At 44.0% G+C, this 20,585-nt stretch overlaps 2 protein-coding genes across 3 annotated transcripts; both read right to left on the bottom strand.

Moving 5' to 3' along the window:
- Positions 1 to 2,436, bottom strand: LOC146624837 (P2Y purinoceptor 3). The gene is made up of 2 exons (XM_085364170.1): positions 1,994 to 2,436; positions 1 to 910 (listed from the first exon to the last, which is right to left on the bottom strand). The coding sequence occupies exons 1-2, from the start codon at positions 2,434 to 2,436 to the stop codon at positions 1 to 3; spliced, it is 1,353 nt and encodes a 450-aa protein (XP_085220296.1).
- Positions 2,437 to 13,358: 10,922 nt separating this feature from the next.
- On the bottom strand, positions 13,359 to 19,288 carry LOC146624838 (uncharacterized). Of its 2 annotated transcripts, XM_085364172.1 has the most exons (7): positions 19,154 to 19,288; positions 17,852 to 18,047; positions 16,245 to 16,357; positions 15,392 to 15,473; positions 14,456 to 14,566; positions 14,254 to 14,371; positions 13,359 to 13,511 (listed from the first exon to the last, which is right to left on the bottom strand). In XM_085364172.1, exons 2-7 carry the CDS (start codon positions 18,041 to 18,043, stop codon positions 13,417 to 13,419), a joined length of 711 nt encoding a protein of 236 aa, XP_085220298.1. In that variant the 5' UTR covers positions 18,044 to 18,047; positions 19,154 to 19,288; the 3' UTR covers positions 13,359 to 13,416. The 2 variants fall into 2 exon arrangements, with proteins under 2 accessions (XP_085220298.1, XP_085220297.1); XM_085364171.1 differs by lacking the exon at positions 19,154 to 19,288 and having other exon boundaries at positions 17,852 to 18,130.
- Between the last annotated feature and the right edge of the window lie 1,297 nt (positions 19,289 to 20,585).

Genomic DNA, 20,585 nt, shown 5'->3' on the forward strand with positions numbered 1-20,585 from the left:
CTAGAAGATAACTCTGGAGGACTTGGACTCGTTCTCTATGTGCACCTCCCTTTCAACCCTCTCGGCCACCTCGTGATCGTCTTCTCCCACTCCATCTCTTTTGAGGATCTTCAGCGGCCACCAGAGGGAGCCGTTCCGGCGGTCTCGATGGATGGTGCGTTCGGCTGGCCAGCAGCTGGGGCCACCTTTATCGCCCGTGAGGAAGTAGAGCAGAGCATTGAGCCATGCGTTGCAGGAGGCCAAAGGTCTGGTGACCTTGTAGCAGATGGAGACGGTCTTCATGGCATTGCAGCCGCCAAGCTGTCCCCGCCGCAGGAGCAGGAAGAGCGTGCGAGTCACATGGAAGGGTAGGAAGCAGAGTGCAAACAGCAGTGTGATAGTGACAATGGTTTTAATGGATTTCCGCCGCCGGCGGATGTAGTGTGAGTACTGTGAGCCAGAAATAGAGACGGAGGTTCTCTCGCGCCCTCGAACTCCTTCCACAGACCCGTCACCCACTGGTCCATCCTCGCCACCCTCTATTGAACTGGGAGGAGAGCGCAGGGTCTGAAATATTGTCCGGACCACGTGGGAGTAGCACCAGGCAATGATGACAAAGGGCACAAAGAAACCTAGAAGGTGGAGAACAATGCCATATGGGACGTAGTCTGCAAACTCCTTATCTATGGCATCATCCCAGCAGTTTATGTACTCCTCGCCGACCCGGTCTCCAGTTCTGTTCCCATAATCGCTCCCTTCTCCAGGCTCAACAGCCTCACCAGCTCTGCGCCTAACGTATCCGGTCTGGGCGAACCTGAAGATGGGGCAGGTGAGAATGAAGACCACCACCCAAACTAATGCGCAGATCCCCTTCACCACCCGCTTACTTTCCAGTGTGATGGTCCTCATTGGATGACAGATCCCCAGATACCTGTGGAGAGACGACTAGTGGTCAGTTCAGTCCATCAGTTTAACCTCTGCTTATTCAGCATTTACACTGAGGTTCATGTAAACTGTTTTCAGCCATCAAACAGAAATAACAGAAAACTCAGAAAGTCAAAAATCCATAGAAGAGTTGATCTGAAAGGAAACAGCTTCTCATCTCAGTTCAGCACCTGATTACTAACGTATAAGCCAACCTTTCACATAAATAGTATTTTTATGCAAATCTGACTGCAACATATCAGGTGATCCCGCTAACAAACTAACAGATAAACCACACCTACCTTAGAGGTAGTGAGCTAATGGAGCAAATGAGAACTAGCCTTTATTTAGTATGGACTGATGACAACGATGTCAGGTTCAGATTATCAGGGGTCGAATTATCAGCTGAAGCTTACCCATTCAAACCTACTGAACAATTATGTGGCTCTTTAACAGAATGGCTTTTGGTTAGGTCGGCAGTTTATTTTGATCACAAGCTTTGAGGTCAAACCCATCAGCTCACCTGTTGCAAACATCTGATCAACTTCCGATGGGCTCAAAGATCAGAAGAATCTGATAGCTTGCTAATTTCCTGTTAGCCAGTCAAAGTTCAAATAGCAAAGATGAGAAATCCATCAAAAATTAACATTACCAGGAAATAATATGAGCAGTAATTATTTGTTTGTAGTGTCGGTGAAAGTGTGCTTCTGGTTATGAGCTGGAAACAAAGGGGGAGGAGCTGGATATCTGAGTTACTAAACCAGTCTCATAATAACAACGATTACAAAACAATTTGATAAACAACAAAAAGCAGCAAGATGCCATCAAGCCGACTTTAACTTGAGCTTTAATGGCACCAACTGAAAATCTGCCACAACCAACTCTTGGTAAACTCTGAGAGTTGGTCGTGACAGGAAACTTAAATTAAACTCACAAAGTCTTACATTAAATCCAAATATTCACAAAACCTTCATTTATTTGTATTTATTGTGCAGATTTTCTGGTATTTTGGTTAAAGTTTAGACAACATTTATGCGGAAGATAAACTTTTACATTTTCATTTTGCTGCACTGTTTCTAGGCTGTCCTACCTGTGCACAGAGATGCAGGTAAGGAAGAAGATGGAGCAGTAGAGATTGAAGTAGAACAGGAAGCGTACGAGGCGGCACATGAAGTCCCCAAACACCCAGCAGTCCCTCAGCACATAGCTTGCCACCAGGAAGGGCAGAGACAGGCCGTACATCAGGTCAGTGGTGGCCAAGTTCACCATATAGATCAGTGAAGTGTTCCAACGACGTCCATGATGGCAGCAGGAGCGCAGGAGCACCACTGAGTTGAGGGTAAGGCTGAAAAGGAAGGTCAGCGAGTAGCAGACGGGTAGGAAGACATATTTGTAGGATTCATCGATACTGCATGAAGGCAGAGGGAGTGTCGAGGTGTGCGAGGTGCCTGACGTGTTGAGATGGTTGCTCGCCACAACTGCCGCCAGCAAGCTGATGTCTGGGGTGATGCTTGAGGTTTGACTCAACCCCATGATGAACCGCTGAGGCTATTTGTGGCAGAAGAGGATTAGTTCAGGCTTGTCTGGCATCATCTCAGCTCCTTCCTCTTCAGGTGCTATCTATCTAGCCATCTATCCATCCTCGGTCTCGGCTCAATGTTGACTGATCCATGTCTCTGTGACAAGAGAGGGAAAGAGAGCAAAGAAAACACAGCCTTATTGCCTCATTATTCTCGGGAAAGGTTGTTCAGAATGTACCACCAACGTTATGCTGATGAAGACTCTGTCTCGCTCAATTAGCCCCTCAATCATTAATGAAACTTTCCAGACCGTTCGTACAGCAGGCTGGTGGTCTGTTCTATGTTGGGGTCAGGTTTTTTTAAAGCCCGTGTCACAATAACTGAAGAAGTGCGGGTCAAGACGCCCCGTGCACAGCTGCTCAAATGGCTGAGTCATGTATATGTATGATTAAAGTCAGTATACAGTAGGGTAGAAACTCAGCTGTGAGCTCTACTTTGAATTTATATACTGCACATTATAGTGGCTTCGTGTAAAAACACAAAGTCTCTGAGAGGAAACAGCTGAAGCACAGGGTGTTATTTTTAGAGTATATTCCATGTTTATTAGTTGAGCTATTAATGGTTCCACGTGCAGATTGTTCTCTAACCTCTGAACAGCGATCAGAGTGTCAGTGCACATCTTAGGGTCAAGTTTGTGTTTCGGAATTTTTAACTGTTTAAAATGATCAAATATAAATCTTATAAAAGAAGAAGTGTGAGGTCAAAATAGAAGTGACTTGATTACAAGCTAACATATGAAGATGTTTAGTGTGTTGCACCAGCACAAACGTGGTTTTGCTGAGATTGACAATATTCTGTGTTAGAGGTGGGAACTCTGGGATTTTTGCAACTGACTCTGTTAGATATGGATTTCTGGGACTTCCTTTGTCAAGATCAAAACTATAGAGAGAAGAATACTTCAATCAAGCACACAGTTGGATTTACTAACTTTCACAACACCTGTTTTATTGCTATTTGCAGGGATATTCAATGCCGGAAAAAAGCTTGATGTGATGGCAGTTATTGCTGTGTGGAGGCATTGCAGAGATTAAAGACTGCCTTTGTTTCCATTTGCCTGGTCTCAAATATGGCCTGGTCTCGATGTGACTGACGAGAAGAGTTCAGAGTATGTGTCTTTCTGGGCACGCCCTTTAGCCGGTTAAGCAGGATTCCCATCTTTGGAGTAATTGACAGAACACATGTATTTTTAATTGTCCCATGTGAAACTGAGTGTGGGTTGTGTAATAAGAAGCACACACACTCAGTTTATGTGCAAATAGTCTCCAAATCCGTAAACATTATGTACATTATTACAACACTGTAGCAAAGCATCCAGGGTCTGTTCACAAAGTCTTCATTTTCCAGAATAACAAACATTTTAAAAACCTGCAGGTTAGAAAGTACGGAGATGTTTGGCCTTCAGGTGAGTCCACAGTATTTCACGTGTGGCTTGTTGAGCCACCGATTTTTGCTAAACCAGATGCTGCATGTTAGATTTGTGTTCTCATAAGTAAATATATTAATTTATCTTATTTTGTAAAAGACGTTTTCTGATTGTCATCTTATTTTGCAAATGATTTTATTTTGGTGATTATAGGTGACTTCACTTCCTGTTCCGGATGTTTTGAAGCGCGAACTGCAAAAATGAATGTATGTTTTTTCCCTCCGGTGTTGCTGTCAATAAAGAAAAAGGGAAAAGTAAGCAACAAACCAAGTGTGCGCATTATTGAGAGAACATGGCCGAAGAAGAAGAAAACTCTTCGAGCTCAACACTCTGTAACAGGTAACTCCTGTTACCTGTTCAGATCTGAACCAATGAGTGTTGACTGTTTTGGTACTTCACCCACAGGACCTACAACCGTCTCCTCTGCTGACACCTTGTTGTACACAGTTTTTGGTCTTGTGAGTCGCCTCAATCATTCCACCTTTCTTAACGTCTTCAGTGGAGCTGCACTGCATTCACCCTTTCTAAAAAAGAATAGCTCTCTGACAGCCAGACTGAACGCTCAGATTTTCATTAAACATGTTGTTTCGGTCAACTAGGACCTCCAGTTCAGGTGCAGAAAGTTTTTCTTTTCGCTGCTTCTCCTTATTTTCATTATTGTGGTCAACATGAGAGCGTCTGTGACCTTTACTTATGTACTTTTCTGATTCCTTTTAACAAACCAAATCATGCAGGTTTTGGCAGATTGGGCATGTCATGCTGAAAACAACTTTAACTGTGTTTAGAAAAAGCAACTTTTGTAAATCATCTGTAAAACCAAGTGCTCCTATTTTTGCCTCACTTAGTAAATCTGGCCCTTTATTCCAAACAGGACCTATCAGATGGGTTATCATGAAATTTAAAAGAGCATTCATGATCCCCAGAAAATAAATGATTTTGGTGATCAGTCTGCTTTTAAAAATTAGTCTGAGTGTATAATGCAAATATTTTTACTGTATTGATCTGATATTTATTTTGCTACACCAGCTGACATAATTATAAGGAGAAAGAGAAGCAAATGAGTCCACTGTACAGCACTCTGATGAATTCATGGTCTCAGTTACCTTTAGATCTTTACCATTGCCCCATTACAGTCACAGAAGCCAGGGTACTACAGGATTAGTTTCAGTTCTAGGTCTCTGATTCACCTCACATAGGATCTGTAGATGTCTTTCCATGCAGGTGGCACATGCTTTCCTCAGATCACACTTCGCAGCCTGATGAGTTCTAGCACAACGCCAACACCGTTTGTTTCTCTTTATCCAGTTTATTTTCTCATCCTTTGTCTTGTTAATGAACTCAGGGCACTTGCTAATGTGGTGTTCAGGTGAGCAGCAATATGCACATCTAGCCTTAGTCATTATGATGGGTTGTGCTGCCTGTACAGGATCGGATGCATTTGTCCCATGTAATATTGTTGTGAGTGGAGAGGTGTACTTATGGGCAGGTCGTGGCTGGTTAAAGGATGAAACAGGACTGTCCTTTCTTGGTTGACACTTGCATTCCATTTGCAACCAGGATGAGAACAAAGGTAGGTCATACATCATATCTCCTTGTTCCCTGTAAATGTGCCGTTTGAAGCGACTGGAATGCTCTGCGGGCAACTTTTCAAGTAGGCGATCGACATGGGAGCCACAATTTAGTTCTGTCCGTCCTTGATCACCCATAGTGCTAAGCAAACCAACTAAAGCTTGTACACGAAGAGCAAAATTATCAAGACTCTGACCATCACCTGCTCTGATAGGAGGAAGCTCCAGTATATTCCGTAGCTCTTTCAATGCTAGCTGTCTTGGTTGCCCATAACGCTCATCAAGAGCTTTGATGGCTTGAGTGTATGGGTCAGGAGCATAGGAAAAGGAAATAGCTAACCGTTTAGCTTGGTCTACTTTCAGATGATCGAGGAGGACATGATATTTAAAGTGCTCCGTCTCATGAGGGTCAAGCAGGTTAGTAAGGGCCATTCGTAACAGCCTATACTGGATTTCATCTTCTCTGGTAAGGTCTGGGAAAGAAGGACCCTCAAGCTTATACACATGTGTTCTAGTGCTAACAGGGTGACTAGAACTAGCAGTAATGGGTACTGAAGGGTTTTGTGCATGCAAACCATCAGATGTAGCTGGTTGCTGCTTTACAGGAGGGTGCTGCCTTGGTTCTGGAATGCAAACGAGAGGTTGAGCGGGGTCTTCATCTAGAGGAACAGCAGGTTGAACACATGAAATCTGGTGGGGACCTTGCAGTGGTGTGGCCAGGAAATTAAAAGGAGTCTCATCTGGTGTAGGAAAAACTGGTCTAGGCAAACCACTTGAAGGAACTGCAGCATCTAATATTGTTGAATTAGCAAAAGGAGGGCTAGCAGCCAGAACTGCAACAGAGTGACGGCTAACCTGGGGGGGCTGAGAGGGTGATTGACATGTTGCTGGATCAATCACTGGGAACTGCTCATGTTGCTGATGTGTTTGGGGAATGGCTTGTAAACCGCAAACTGAGGATTTGCTTTCATCAGAGACAGTGTGAATTGAAGATCTGGAGGAACTGCGAGAATGGGGAGGAGATAACTGAATCATGAGTTGCCTAATCTCCCTCATTGTCATCAGGAGTTCCCTCATCACCTCATCTTGATTGGTGGGTAAAGGAGCAGGGGATGTCTCTGGTTGTCTTTCTGACTCTCCGACAGGATCCTGCGGCCCATGTGTGTCTTTGTCACTATGTTGGCATTCTGTTTGACTCCCTGTCTCACATGTAGCTCTTCTAGCTCCAGGGTACTGAACGTCATACTGCTGCAGGTAGGCAGGAGGTCGACTATCACGACTGGATCGTGATAGTCTCAAATCTTCAGTCAATGGCTGCTGTGAATCCATGACGCTAACGCTACTCCGGCTCGGAGGACCATGTTTTGGAGGAAGGAAGGTTCAGGGTTTCAGTAGTCGTCATCATGGGCTCATCCGATTAGAATGAAAATTAAGCAGTCATCAATCATGTGCAGGTTTTGTTGTTTTATTGTATATTGTATAACGGGTAAAGGAAAGAAAGACACACATGGACTGCTCTCTCTAAAAAGGACAAAGTATGATTTAAGTAACTCAAAATGATACATGAACTCAGGAGACTCAAAGAGAAACTCACCTCAGCTGCCGCCCCATGTGGGAGTGAAGAAAGAGTGAGGGGTAGGTGAGTGCAGTCCTTATATAACAAGTGACAGGTGAGTGCAATTAAGGCCAAGCACCACACCCAATCAAAGGTGAGGAAAAGAAACAAGGTGCATCTGGTGAAGTGAATGTGCTAGAAGGTGAGCCTTTACAACACAGGGCAAGTTTTGGGCTGGGCTACCTTAAAGTTATTGCTGCATGAAGTTCTACTCTCATCCTTTAATTATGGATCATCCACAGAGGAAGTGATTTGATTTGCTGATGGGTGGTTACACTATCACGCTGGGCATTCATAGGACATGCTCTGGTTGCCTAGGTAACCATCTAATGTTTGTATTACTCTGACTTATGCGACTTGTGCGAAATCTCTGTGGGCAAGGGCAACTCAAGGGCATAATCTTAGGTATGGTGGCCACAGTAGGGCAAACAGCTGTTCGTCTGTAGTAAGTGTGGGCTGTCAGTCTGCTGTTTACCTCACCTCTCAGTATATGGCCAAATCTAATTACCCTGGAAGAGGCTGTAAAAGTTGTGAAAGCAGCCTGATAAGAGCCGTAAAGACAGTAAAGCTCCCTTCTGTACAATGACAATAATACCGAGGTGAATTGTAGAGAACATCCTTAACTTTTTTTTATCAGTGTGCTGCTGTTAGCCTCTGTTAGCTGCTGTTAGCCTCTGTTAGATTCCACTGACCTTTGTTAGCTGCTAAACACTGGCAGTGTTTAGCCACATATTTTAAAGCATGAACGGATAGAACAGCAATCTCCATGTTGGCTACTTTTTCAGAATACACAATTACACACTAATCTATGCATTCATATGCTGCATGCACAATCTATGCATGCAGCCAGGACTGCTGAGCAGCTAGAAACCTCCATCAAACCAGAACAGGACAGCGTTCCTCTGTGAGCCCAGCAGCTGCTGTTAGCTCTCAAACGTTTACAGAATGATGCACAGTGGAAACACGAGTCTGTTCCAACTTTTTACAGATGTGTTGCTGCCATTACATCTTTCATGAAACAGTCTCAGTTTAAACTTTTTATGTTTTCTTTGTTGTGTTGTGAGTAAAATATGGGTTTACCAGCTTTGCAAATCATTGCATTTGTTTGTTATTTACACAACGTTTGTTGGGGTTATATTGTTTTTTTTATTCTTCTTTATAATTAAAAGAAGGAAATGTAAGTTGCTTTATAATTTATCACTCTCATTATGATCAGTTATAGCAATCATTCATTACTAAGTGAGCAAACACACCATCTCATCTGGAGGCAAGCAGAGGATTAAATCCAGTCTGTATGTTTGTGGACTCACCTGTGATGGTATTAACTGACAGAAGCTGACAGCAGCTGTCAGCTGGTGCCTGATTTCCATGAAGACATTCCTGGTCCACGGAAATTTAAGGGTGCGTTTGAAAGATTTGAAGCGAGTCTGGCCTGAAATTGATTCTGTTTCTAGTACTTCATCTTCCGAGCATCAGTGGATCGGAGCCTGTCGTCCTTTGAGCTTCCACCTCCGGCTTTTCTTGGTAGACTTGTGGTTAAGAAGTTTCTGTTTCGGGCCCAAAGGGTCTCTCTGGGTCTCTCTCCTGACCTTCAGCTTCTCTGTAAATAATTGATCAGCGTTCATTCAGCCACAGCTGCAGGAATGAAACCCAATACAGGGACTGCAGCGGGCGAGGAGGAAGAGGAGGAGGAGGTGCTCACAGCGCCAATGATTTTACACGAGCAGCCGAGGTTTGAATAATTCAGAGTAGACATAAAATATTTTAATGTCTCAAGTTTAAATGTTGATGCCACCCAATATTTGTTGAATTTATTAGGATGTTTTAATGTCTTTACTTTTTATTGCTGATTGAATGAAGTATTTGGATGCTGGATATACAAATTAGCTCGACGCCAACTCTCCTGTAATTGTGATGAACTGTCCTCCACACGACCCGAGATAAAATCAGTCACACATTTCAACTAATGAGCTCCTCGTCTTCTACAAGCAGCCAGAAAGTCAAAGGTTTATGTTCATAAATCCTCAGAGTCTACACGTTCAAAGGAATTAAAAATAATTTGATCAGAGTGGACTTTAAAAAGCTTCTCGTGTGGAAACAGGATCACTCACCTTCTCATCCGGAGGAGATCCTGAAGCTTTCAGCTCCTCGCTCTGCCTCCAGTTATCTGAGGCTTTAATTAGAGAGAAAAGTGAATGGATCAGCCCCTCCTCCTCCAACCCGTCCGCTCTCTTCTCTCCATCATCACCACCATCAGCTCTGATTCATACAGTAAATACTAAATAAACAGAGAGCTGAGGGGCAGACCAAACACTATCAGCTGTGTTGAGTGTGATCAAACACGGCAGCGGGATCAGTGTTCAAACAGCCGCGGTCTCCTCATTCTTGTCACATCCCCTCCTCCTGTTAAACACGGCCAAAGTTTCTAACACCGAGCTCAGTGTATGACAGTTTATCTCAGTTTTTTCTTCTCCCAGATCTCTGTGATGTCATAGTAAGGAAATACTTCTAATATAGTCATCTCAGACTGAAGAAGTGTGGGCTGGAGCTCGAAACAGCAGCTCCACATCAAACAACCGATGCACTGATCCAGGATCTGACAATACAAGCTGTCTGCTCCCATAACCACCAAGTCTTTGATTCATTTTTTGGGAAGAAGTGGAGCCAGGATTATTATGACCTGCAAATCCCAGAACAAAAATAATAATCATAATAATGATTTTTCTGATTATTTTTTTTACATTACCTGATCCAACCTAACTATAAACTCTATGAATAATAGAAGTGATAAGAACCAAGATGTTTAGGGCTGCATACAATAGCCTGAAGATAAAACACCTAATTTATCCTGCAGGTGTTTATGTGTCTAAAACAGGGGTGGAACTCCAGGATGTGTCCTTGATCCATCGCAGCCGATTTCAATGGTGATCCGAAGGGCCAGCTCTGTTCTAGGATGCCCTCTGGACCCAGTGGAGGTGGTGAGTGACAGGAGAACGGCGGCTAAGCTGTCATCCCTGTTGGACAACGTCTCCCACCCCATGCAGCAGACTGTGACAGCACTGAGCAGCTCCTTCAGTGGGAGACTGCGGCACCCACGGTGTGGGACGGAGAGATTTCGCAGGTCTTTCCTCCCCACTGCTGTCAGACTCCACAACAAAGACTTTAACTGAACAAACACACACATCCACACATGTGCAATAACACTAAGTGCAATAATCTTTTCTGGCATCGTTGTATTTTTACTCAGTTGTATATAGCATTCGTATTCTATTTTTATCTTATTGTATATTTTTATTCTATTTTATTCTACTGTATATAGTATATTATTTTATTCTATTCTGTACAGTTGTGTACTGTATTTATTCTTATTGTATTCTAATTTTTGCCTCATAACTTTTGCACTGTCCACTTCCTGCTGTGACAAAACAAATTTCCCACGTGTGGGACTAATAAAGGTTATCTTATCTTATCTTATCTTAATGAACTAATCATGTGATTCAGGTGTGTTGAGCCAGGGTGAGATCTAAAACCTGCAGGACACCGGCCCTCGAGGCCTGGAGGTCCCCACTCCTGCTCGAAGGCATTAAAATTAATAAAAGAAGTGATTTTTGTGTCTTTGCAGATAAACCTGGGTATCATCTGCATAGAAATGCACATATATGAAGAACTACAGCAAAGCACAGTAATATGACATCATTAAGTTTTGCTTTTAAAAATATATTTCAGAATTAATGTTTACATATACAAATATATTTGTAGTTAATTTTATTTACATTTTAAAATACTTCTCCAAATATTCTTAAAGTCACGGTGAAATGATTACCAGCCTTGTATCAGTGTCATAACCTTCCACAACCTCAAAACAGCACATTTCAGTGTGACTTTATATACTTTAAAGCACATTTCTCATTACAGTACATCGCTTTCAATGTAAATGACATTCAGCTTCTTATCACAGGCACGAGAGCACAATGCTAAATATCCTCGACTACTGTTTCAATGACTACTGTGCTCATGAAAACAGATTCAGGGAGTTATTTAAAGCACATGATGGATGAGATGCAAAACATTTAGTTTTAAGAAGAAAATGAAAGTAAGGCAGCAATCATGGCACATAGTTGGTTATATTCAGTGGATTCTTCCCTTACATTTAAAGTAAACAACGATAGCGCGATCACAGACGGTACCTGAAGAGTTTAGCATCAGTTAAAGAGGAATTTCACCACTGTGACAGAAACGCAACTTTGTTAGTCTGAAGTTGTTTCAGTTATTTATTTTCTGCTTTAATGTGATGATGACATCAAGTTTGGGTGAAATTCCCCTTTAATTAAAAAACAAAACAAAAACTAAGTATAATGTCCAATAATCAAGATATCATGTAAGCTCTTTAATTCCACGTGCTTATATCTGTGTGCTGTTCCCTTTTTATAGTAACAGGTAAAAGTGGTTCAGTAAGTAACACAATAAAACTTAAATAAGATAAGTTAGATCCCTTTTGTTGATTATGTCTAATTAGTCTCGCCGCAACTCAGAGAACACAGCGAAAATATGTGAAAATGGGATTTTTTTAGATGAAATTTGATCACCAAACTCCCAAATCTGAACGTAATGTTAGGAGTCAGAAAGTTGACCAATTTGACTTCGATGAGGATGTTTGAACCGATGAGTCACTGAGCTTTCAGCACGGTGTAAAGTAACACCGTTTTACCAAAATGCATCTTCTAAATGAACTGAGTAACATTCGTTGTCTAAGGTCCAAAGTTGGACAGGTCTAGAGACCGGTTGGCAACCACCTACCAACCACCAGGTGCTACAGAAAAATGTGTTTTAACCAACTGTGAGGTTGCTGGAGGTTGGTAGATGAGCTCAGAGGAAGACACCGACAAGCCTCTTTGTGGTTGGTTTGGCAGGCTGTCGCTCCCAGCTGTGATGTGACTTCTCTTCCTGTAAACACTCGACCAACAAGCCGAGTGGTAAAGCAAACAGGAAAGTGCAACACAAACCTGAAACCTCCACAGTAAAAGTTGCACCTTTTGAAATGTGTTGTTTTCAGTAGTAAGGTACAACTTTTACTTTGAAGGAGTTTCCTGTTTGCCTTTCCCGACCGCTTGGCTCAGTGTGAATGTTTGCAGACATGTTGTCTTCAACACAAACGTGGCAACCAAATCAATCACAGGGAGGTTTTTGGGTGCAGCGCTCCCTTTGCAACCCATTTTCACCCAGTGATAACCAGCAACCAATCACCACTTGGTGGGAATATACATGTACTGATAGCAACCGCAGGTTTCCAGGGGGTCGCTCACCACAAACGTTTGACTCGTGGGTTTATCAAAGTCATTGTTTTTGGTCTGCTGACCATGATTATGTCTCCCAAATTTCATCCTGTAGCTTTAAGACCTGTGTCTCAAGGCAAAAACACGGTTACAGGCTGTTTGACGAAGACAATGGATCCTCTGAGGAACATAAAGTCTCCACAAAAATCCTCTTGTAGGACAGAGTGAGGATAATAACACCGTGCTACCACGGTGGCTTAAAATGAGCATTTAGAGGAGCACAGGTATCAAAAAAGATTTGAAAAGCTCCAGCTTTCTCCAAACGTCACAGCAAAATATACTAACCTTTCCCAAAATGTCAGTTTCATTTTCAGAGGCCGAGCCTGTAAATCTGTGGTGCAGATGAAGACCCCTGTCATGCAGTTTTGGAGCAGAACGATTTAGTGATCCTGGAAACATGCTGAGAAAATGCTGCATGAACATGTCACCTGCTGAAAAACATGAAGAAGATTATCTGAGGTTTCCGTACAAGGGACTTAATAGATGACCAATCAGAAGAGAGTGTGCTTATAGAGAGGCGGGCCTTAAAGGAACATGAGCTCCAAGGATTGTTTGAGGCTGAGGATGAACTCGGGGCGTCACATACGGAGCTGCTGTGAGATGAACGAGCTGCTCTAACAACAGAAACATAACAAGCCCGATTGTCAGGAGTCAGAACAACGACCGAGACTTCGGTTTAAACTGTCACAAGCCAGCAGCTGATTGGCCGTCCCGATGAATGAATCTGACTTCACCAAAAAACCCTCCAACATCTGAGCTCTGTTATGAACGTTGTTCCTTTCTGTGAATACCGACGTGAGTCCTCCAGGATCATGTCATCGTCGTTTCTCTGGATGGTGCTGATTGGTCAGTTTAGATGAACCGGCAGGTTGTCGCTGACGCAGTAAACAGCTGAGGGGCTGACACGCCCGAGCAGTCAGCCTGGTCCCAGAGAGGCTGAAAGAAGGAGCACTGGGCAGAGACTGTGCGAGGTGTCCGCCGTGCCGTTCTGGCGTTAGGTCAGGTCCTGGACGTCCAGCAGCATGGCGTCCTGCTTCGTCCTCAGCTGGTCTCGTACCAGGAGGTGGGCCACCAGCTCGGAGCTCAGAGCTGGAAAACAAGCAAAGCAGAGTGTGGGCTAACACGAGGCGTTTGTCCCCAGAACAAAGTGGAAGAAATTTCTGAGCCCGGTAGAGTCAGATAGAGGCCACAACAAGGTGAGGCTGAGAGATCAATCAGGTCTGATTATTAAAACCAGACAACTGTGATCAAACGCTCCACTTTTCACAGAACAGCTCTGATTTTTGTGTCATAAATGAAACGCACCTGTTTCCTTCACTGCAGCACAAAACAGCCTTCAGTCTACAGGCTCTACAGGAAGTAAAGTCTCAGGGCTGTGGAAAGATTACTGACAGCTGCGATTAGCTTCACATCTTTTCTATTCAAAGTTTTAAAGTCTTCACGACAGAGTAAAAGATTCACTATGAGGCTAATGAGGAATGTCATTACTTAGAAAACCAGCCTGGCTTTTCCTGCAAATGGTAAATGGCCTGTATTTGTAAAGCGCTTTACTCGTCCCTAAGGACCCCAAAGCGCTTTTAAACTACATCCAGTCATCCACCCATTCACACACTGGTGATGGCAGCTACATTGTAGCCACAGCCACCCTGGGGCACACTGACAAATATATAATTAACACAAATATATAAATTTGTTTCTTTATTTTCAAGAACAAATCTGTTGGACGTAAACCTAACAGAGACAAAGTTGTGAAATAAAGATTGACTCTAAATGAAACCCAGATGTGAGGCTGTGAGCAGCACCGTTGTGTTTCCGTTAAAGCTCTGCGTACCGTGAACGTCTCGTTCCAGCAACGCCCTCAAGCTGCCGAGCTGCTGCAGCGAGCGTTCCTGCAGCTCCCAGCGCTCCAGATGTTTCCGCTGGGCCACGCAGCTGCTGCCAGCCAGCCGCTGCAGCAAACACACACACACACACACAGATGAGCTTCAGGTCATCGATCTGCTGGTCGGGCTCGGGCTCGGGCTCGGACTCACCTCCTCCTTCTGTTCGGCCAGCAACTTGTCTCTCAACGTCCTCAGAGCCGTGGCCACTTCCTGTTTCAACCCAGCGGCATGGCAACCATTGTGCCCTGTTCCCTTTGTGACCTGACAGGGTCAGAGGTCAGAGGTCAGACTGTGGATAGCACCTGTTTGTGACTGTGTTTTAACCTGAGCATTAGGAAGTGGTGAGGTAAAGGCGAGCCTGGGTTCAGAAAAACAGCAACAAGACTCGCTGGAGAAACGCTGCCCCCTGCTGGTGACAGCTGCCGTTACGTTCTGCAGCAGATAATCACAAAAAGTAGCTTTAATAACAGTTAGAGTTACACTCCTTGTGCAGCGATGTGTTCAGACAGTGACGAGTGAGAACACGAGTTAGTGCCTGATAATGACTCAGAGACAAAGGAAAGGATTCCCACATGGAGCCCAGAGAACTAATCGTTTAACCCTCAGTGACTTCCAATCAGTGTTTCAGCTTCTTTTTAAAATTTGATCTCTCTGTACAATGGACTCCGAAAACTCTAAGGGTTGACCCCATTTTTCCACGTGATCGAGCTGTTCTTTATTTTTATTGTTGCCTGGTGATGAACTGATGTTCTCCTGCTCTGGCTGGACTCTCCTGCAGATCTCTGGCAGTAACACTGGCTCGGCTGCTGCTCTCAAATGTTTAGCAGTGTCTAAATATCCTTTGAGAAAAGCTGTGTCCACACCCAGCTTTGCTGCCACTCTGCTAGAGGTTCACAGATCCCAAAAGCTTAAAATGTTCAGTGATTACAAACAGCAACACTGGAAGGTTTCACGAACAGACAAACTCTCCTTTCACTACATGAAACTTCTGAAGCTTAGATTCTGAATCAGTTTGTTGCATTTGCAGTAAAATCTGTCCCTGATCTGTGTCCTGAAACTTGCTGCAGCAAGCAGAGCAGGAAGCACCTTTTTATTGGCCCCCTCCTCCTCCTCTTCACTGTCGCTGTTGTTGATGAAGCACAGCTGCAGGTTTCTGTGGTTGTGAAATCTGTAAACAAATAAAATGCTTTATTTTCTTCACAAATGAGAGGGGAAGAAACGGTCATCAGCTAGCTGCATCTCATGGCCGAATCCACAGACGGTAACGGCACGGCCACGCTCGAATAAAAACAGGACGGCAACCTCCCCGTGACTACGGAAACTCAGTGGTTGCCAGGTGACCAAACTTATAACTTCAGACTGCCAACATGTTGCAGTCAGTCTGTAACAACTGTTATTACAGCACAGCACCACTAGGGGGTGTCATTCTACTATCGTGGTAGGAAGAGAGACCCCCAGAGTGAGTACAGCCCGTAGCCATTACAGTCGAGCTGGCTACTAACTTCTCACCTCTTTGTGAGGAAGACCATATCCCTGCAACGGGCTGACGCCAGCATCTGCCTCACCACAATCATTTATGCGACGCCACACGTTACCGGACGGTAACTTTAGCTGGAATTTACCGTGATTTGAAAACGTTCTGCTGAGTCATCGGATTATCAGAGTTTGGAAGAATTATCCGACCGTATGCATCGATTTGATGCTGGAAACAAAAACATCGCTAATTTCTTGCAAAGATGATGAAAATGCATCTGGAGGCTTCACGGTGGGACCTCGCTAACCAGCAAGTGTTGCTTCCTCCATCCTGCATGATGGAGCACCGGTGTAGGAGCGAGCTGGCCTGCGAGGTCACCGTCATCACTGGGCAACACTTTGACAGATTCAAACCAACAAACACGAACTCAACAAAAAACAGAGATTATCCACGACGCTTCATTACCGTGATGTAACAACTGCCACTCGACACCTCCTGAAGTCTTCCTCCTCCTCTTCCCCCCAGACGTTGCTCCACACTCCATCTGGATTTCCCTCCGTCCTCAGCCCCGCCCCTCTCTGCAGAAAGACAACATAACCTGAGGATAATTCTCCACCGATCACCTGACGACTAACCATCAACATCCAGGACTGAAAAATGAAGCATCAAAAGTTGCAGTTCCCCCGATGACCACTAGATGCTCTAAAGGTGCATCCAGGACTTGGACCGGAAGGTTTAGTCTTATTGGTTGCTGTGTTTGGTTGCCTTAGTTTCAGTATTTTGGTTTAGTTACAGAAGTTGACATTTAGTTGCAGGCATTGCTGGCTTTGCACTGGTTTTGTTGGTTCAGTTGCACAAAAACTTAGTGTAGCACTGTTGCTCTAGTTGCAGCAGTTGGTTTAGTTGCTGAAGCTGAGACTATTTTGTGTTGCTGGTTGCAGGGGTTGGTTTATTAGAAGACGTTGCTGTGTTTAACTGCAGGTGTGAAATAATGTTAAATTGTTATGAAACTACAAATATGGTTCCTACTGGCTTTAAAAACCAACCATGAACTAACGTTGGCCTTTCAAAACTTAGTGAGTGACGCCACAGTGGTCACATCCATCTTTTATATACAGTTTATGTTGACAACAAACCACTCAGACTGGTTTCAGATTTTTCTGTGCAGCAAAGCAAGGGTGAAAGAAAAAAGTACTCCAGCAGCAGCAGATTCTCACCAATCACAGGAAATGTAGTAAAAACTAAAGTGTGATGGGTATTAGCCCAAAAAGCAGCACAGATAAGAGGCTGTCGCCCAGAGCAAACAGGAAACTGATGTTGGGAAGTTCTGAGTGATCGTCATGTCACCAGAGAACGTATAAACATGCAGCTGTGACACCAGGTCGTTGAACCACCTCCTCCTCCTTGTTTTAGCTCGGTGTGGATTACGGCAGCGGCTCTTCAGACACAACAAACACGATCTCATCCTGTTCAGGATCGAATTAAAAAACAGGGGAAACGGCAAAGACTATCAGGAACAAGCTCCTCAGAGACCTGAAGTAAAGAGCAGAGGGGGGGCAAACCATGCTGGACACTACATTTCCCACAATGCAACTGAACAGCAGCAAACTAAAAATTTGAAGTGAAGCTTCTCTTTCAACCGGCAATGTTTACAGATGGGCAGTTTCCTGCGCTCAGCTCTGCTGGTTTAATTCTGCTCGTATTCCTGCAGATTCTGCTCTCAGGCTCTAACGCTTAGTTCCAGGTTACAGCCTGAAACTATGGAAACCACAGCTGGCTACGGATTGTGTGTGCTGCCCAACCTGTTGCCCAGTGGCTGCTGAAGGTGGCTGGCTGCTGCTAGGTGGTCGCTAAGAAGGCGATGCACCAAAAACCGCCTTGTTTTTGCTTGTTTTTGTTTTTACTTTAAAATTCGAACTAACTGCTGGAATCTCTCGTGGACATTAGATGAACTGCAGGTTTTGGTGCTTGATTTTTCCTTCTTTGTCCAGCGAAGTGCATCATGGGAAATGTAGTCTTTCCCACTGACTGAGAAACAGAGCCTCAAACTCTGAACATTATCTATAGCTGACCTTTGACCTTTCCCTCCGCTCCTGCTCCTGTTTCTCCAGCTCAGCTATCCGCTGGCTCAGTTCCTCCCAGTGCATGATGGGAAGGTCCTGGTCCAGAGAGGATGCCTCCATGGGGTGATCCTGATGAAGCTCCTTCTCCTCCCCCTCCTCTTCCTCCTCCTTCTCCTCAGACGTCTCTTTCTCTCCCTCCATCCTCCTTGAATGAACCAAAGCAAGATCAACAAAAAGTAAACAATAACATGTGTAAACACAGAAAGCAACAAACAGCGTTGTTTTCATTTAAAAACTCTGAAGACCAAGGTGGAAACTCAAACCTACAGAATGTCTGAGACGATTTATCCACAACACTCATTAACATGTTGCAGTTTTTTCTACTCCTGGATCTGTAAGAAGTCACACAGAGAAATACCTTATATGGTTATCTCAGGCAGCAAAGCCCCACCCATTTGCATTCTGTTTATGAGTGGCAGCCAATAATATGGAAGTGGCTTAAAGAGGGAGGGGCTAAAATGCTGTGCCACCGGTGCATATTTTTGTATCTATTTGATATTAAGCAAATATTGGGCCAGTATTGCCGATACCAATACTAATAATGTGGCAACCTCTCAGTGTGTCATAACATATTTGATAATTCTGGACATAGTTTAATGATCACTAAATCACAGCGAATTTAACTTTCCACAACAAAAGTAGTAGTTTGAAGTAGTAGTAGTTTGAAACTGGGATTTTTTAGAGCTGGAATTTGAATGGTCCTGTCAGTGAAGCCCTTTGGCTCAGCTTCTGCTGTTTAAAGGTTTCACAGGCTGTTAATACAATATACAGTCAAAACACAAAGATATTTATCGATACAGTATTAACATCAATGCTATTCTGTACGTTTGATGAACTGAAGGTCCAGTTTAAGATAAAGAGGGCTTATTTTGAACTTTAACTCATGTTAAGCTACTGTAGAAACCCAGGATAAACATCTGGAGCTGGGACTGAGCAGTGGTGTGAGCTAAAGTTATTAATATGATTAATAACCCAGCAATAATCATGTAAAGCTGCACACATGCCAAATACAATCAATAGAGATCAATAATTAAGGAATAGTTTCAACAATCTGGTAACGTTTAAATATGTTTACGGAAGATTTATTGGTTGTAAATGATCTGCGCATGTGGTTGCGGATAGAGGTGAATGATCAGAGTTGTGACTGCTGCTCTCTGAGCCCTCCCGGCGGCTGTGGCTCCGCAGTGTCCCGCTGCTGTCGCGCTGCTCTGGCCGCATGTTGTTTAGGAGCAGCGGGGACACCCCACCTACCAGTCACATCCAGGCGGCTCCGGTTCTCCCCGGCATGTCGCCGTCCGTGTGCGGCCCCCCGGGTGCTCCGTGTGCGCCTCCCGCGAAGCTTCACAGTTTTTTCGGGAACCTCGAGTAAAGCAGCTCAAAGTTTCCTGAAACTATTTTAACTCCGTCTGAGGAAGGAGCACCTCCTCCACCTCCCCTTCCGCTCTCCCAGATTTAACCTCTCGTCTGATCGTTAAAGTGACCGACGGCACGAGCGCTAACGGTAACGGGACGGTACTTGGAGTACTCCGGTGTGCGGGTGCGTGCGTGGGGACTGTTAGGTGCAGTCAGGAGCGCGGTGTGGTTGCTTTAGTTGCAGGAGTTGCCCCATCTTGTTGCTGCTGCGATTAGCTTGGCTGCAGAAGTTGCTGTGTTTAATTGTACACTGTTGTGTCAATGGTTGCCTTGTGTGGTTAAGGTTGCAGCTACTGTTACTATGGCTACTTAGTTGCACCAATTACATAAGCTTGTTTTGCTTTAGTTGCTTTTATTTTTGGAATATTTGCCATCTTAGTTGCAAATTGTACTAGTTGGTGGTGTTGCTGTGAGTTGCATATGCAGGCATTCTCACTGTGGTTGCTGAGGCTGGTTACAGGTGTTGCTGTAGTCGTGTATGTTGTGCTTAGATATTTGGTTTTGGGGCAGAAGTTGCTGCATGCAGAGGTTGGCCAACTGAGGATGTTGCCGTGGTTGCCTCGATGTGAACCTGAAGGTTTGGGATGTTGAAATGATCTTTGTTGCTGGATGTGGATCAGAGTTGAACGGAGATTCGCTGAAACACACTCTGGGTGCTTTTCAGTAAAATATTGGAATCTTTTAATAACTTCATGTCTGTGTTGGACTCGGTCCAGGTGCGACTCTGGTCCAGGTTCAGGTCCAGCTGATTCTCTCCTCGTGGGAAACATCTGCACAGCGGCAGTGAAGGGGTTACGGTTGCCGGTGTCCAGTTTCACCATATTTTGGAGATGACGACTCAGCGCAGATGAAGAATTCACAACAACAGAGGAAACACCACAACATTCCTGCCATCGAAGCTCCGTCCTGACGCTCCGTGTTACTGAGCTCAGTCATGAGAACTTCCTGTCTGAGCTGATGAGCATTTAAACATAAAATACTAAACACTCAGTTTTTATGACTTTAACTGAGTTTAACTGTTTGAAGACGCCACCCTGGATGTATGACTGCTTCCTGAAAGTTTAGAGACCAGATTACAGATGGTATAAAATGAATAAATGAATGTCCCTCATTTCTTTTCCATCCATCTGTTAAAGTAAACTCAGGAAAAACAGAACTAATGATAATTAATAAAAAGACAAACGTGCTTTGTTTAAACAGTTACACCATTTTTTAAATTCATTTTTAATTTTTTTAAGAAACAAATTTTTAAATTTATTAAGCAAATAAA

The sequence above is a fragment of the Diplotaxodon limnothrissa genome, linkage group LG10 (genome assembly GCF_057381915.1).
Source record: "Diplotaxodon limnothrissa isolate DT_005_m linkage group LG10, D_limnothrissa_male_GT1.1, whole genome shotgun sequence".
Classification (NCBI taxonomy): domain Eukaryota; kingdom Metazoa; phylum Chordata; class Actinopteri; order Cichliformes; family Cichlidae; genus Diplotaxodon; species Diplotaxodon limnothrissa.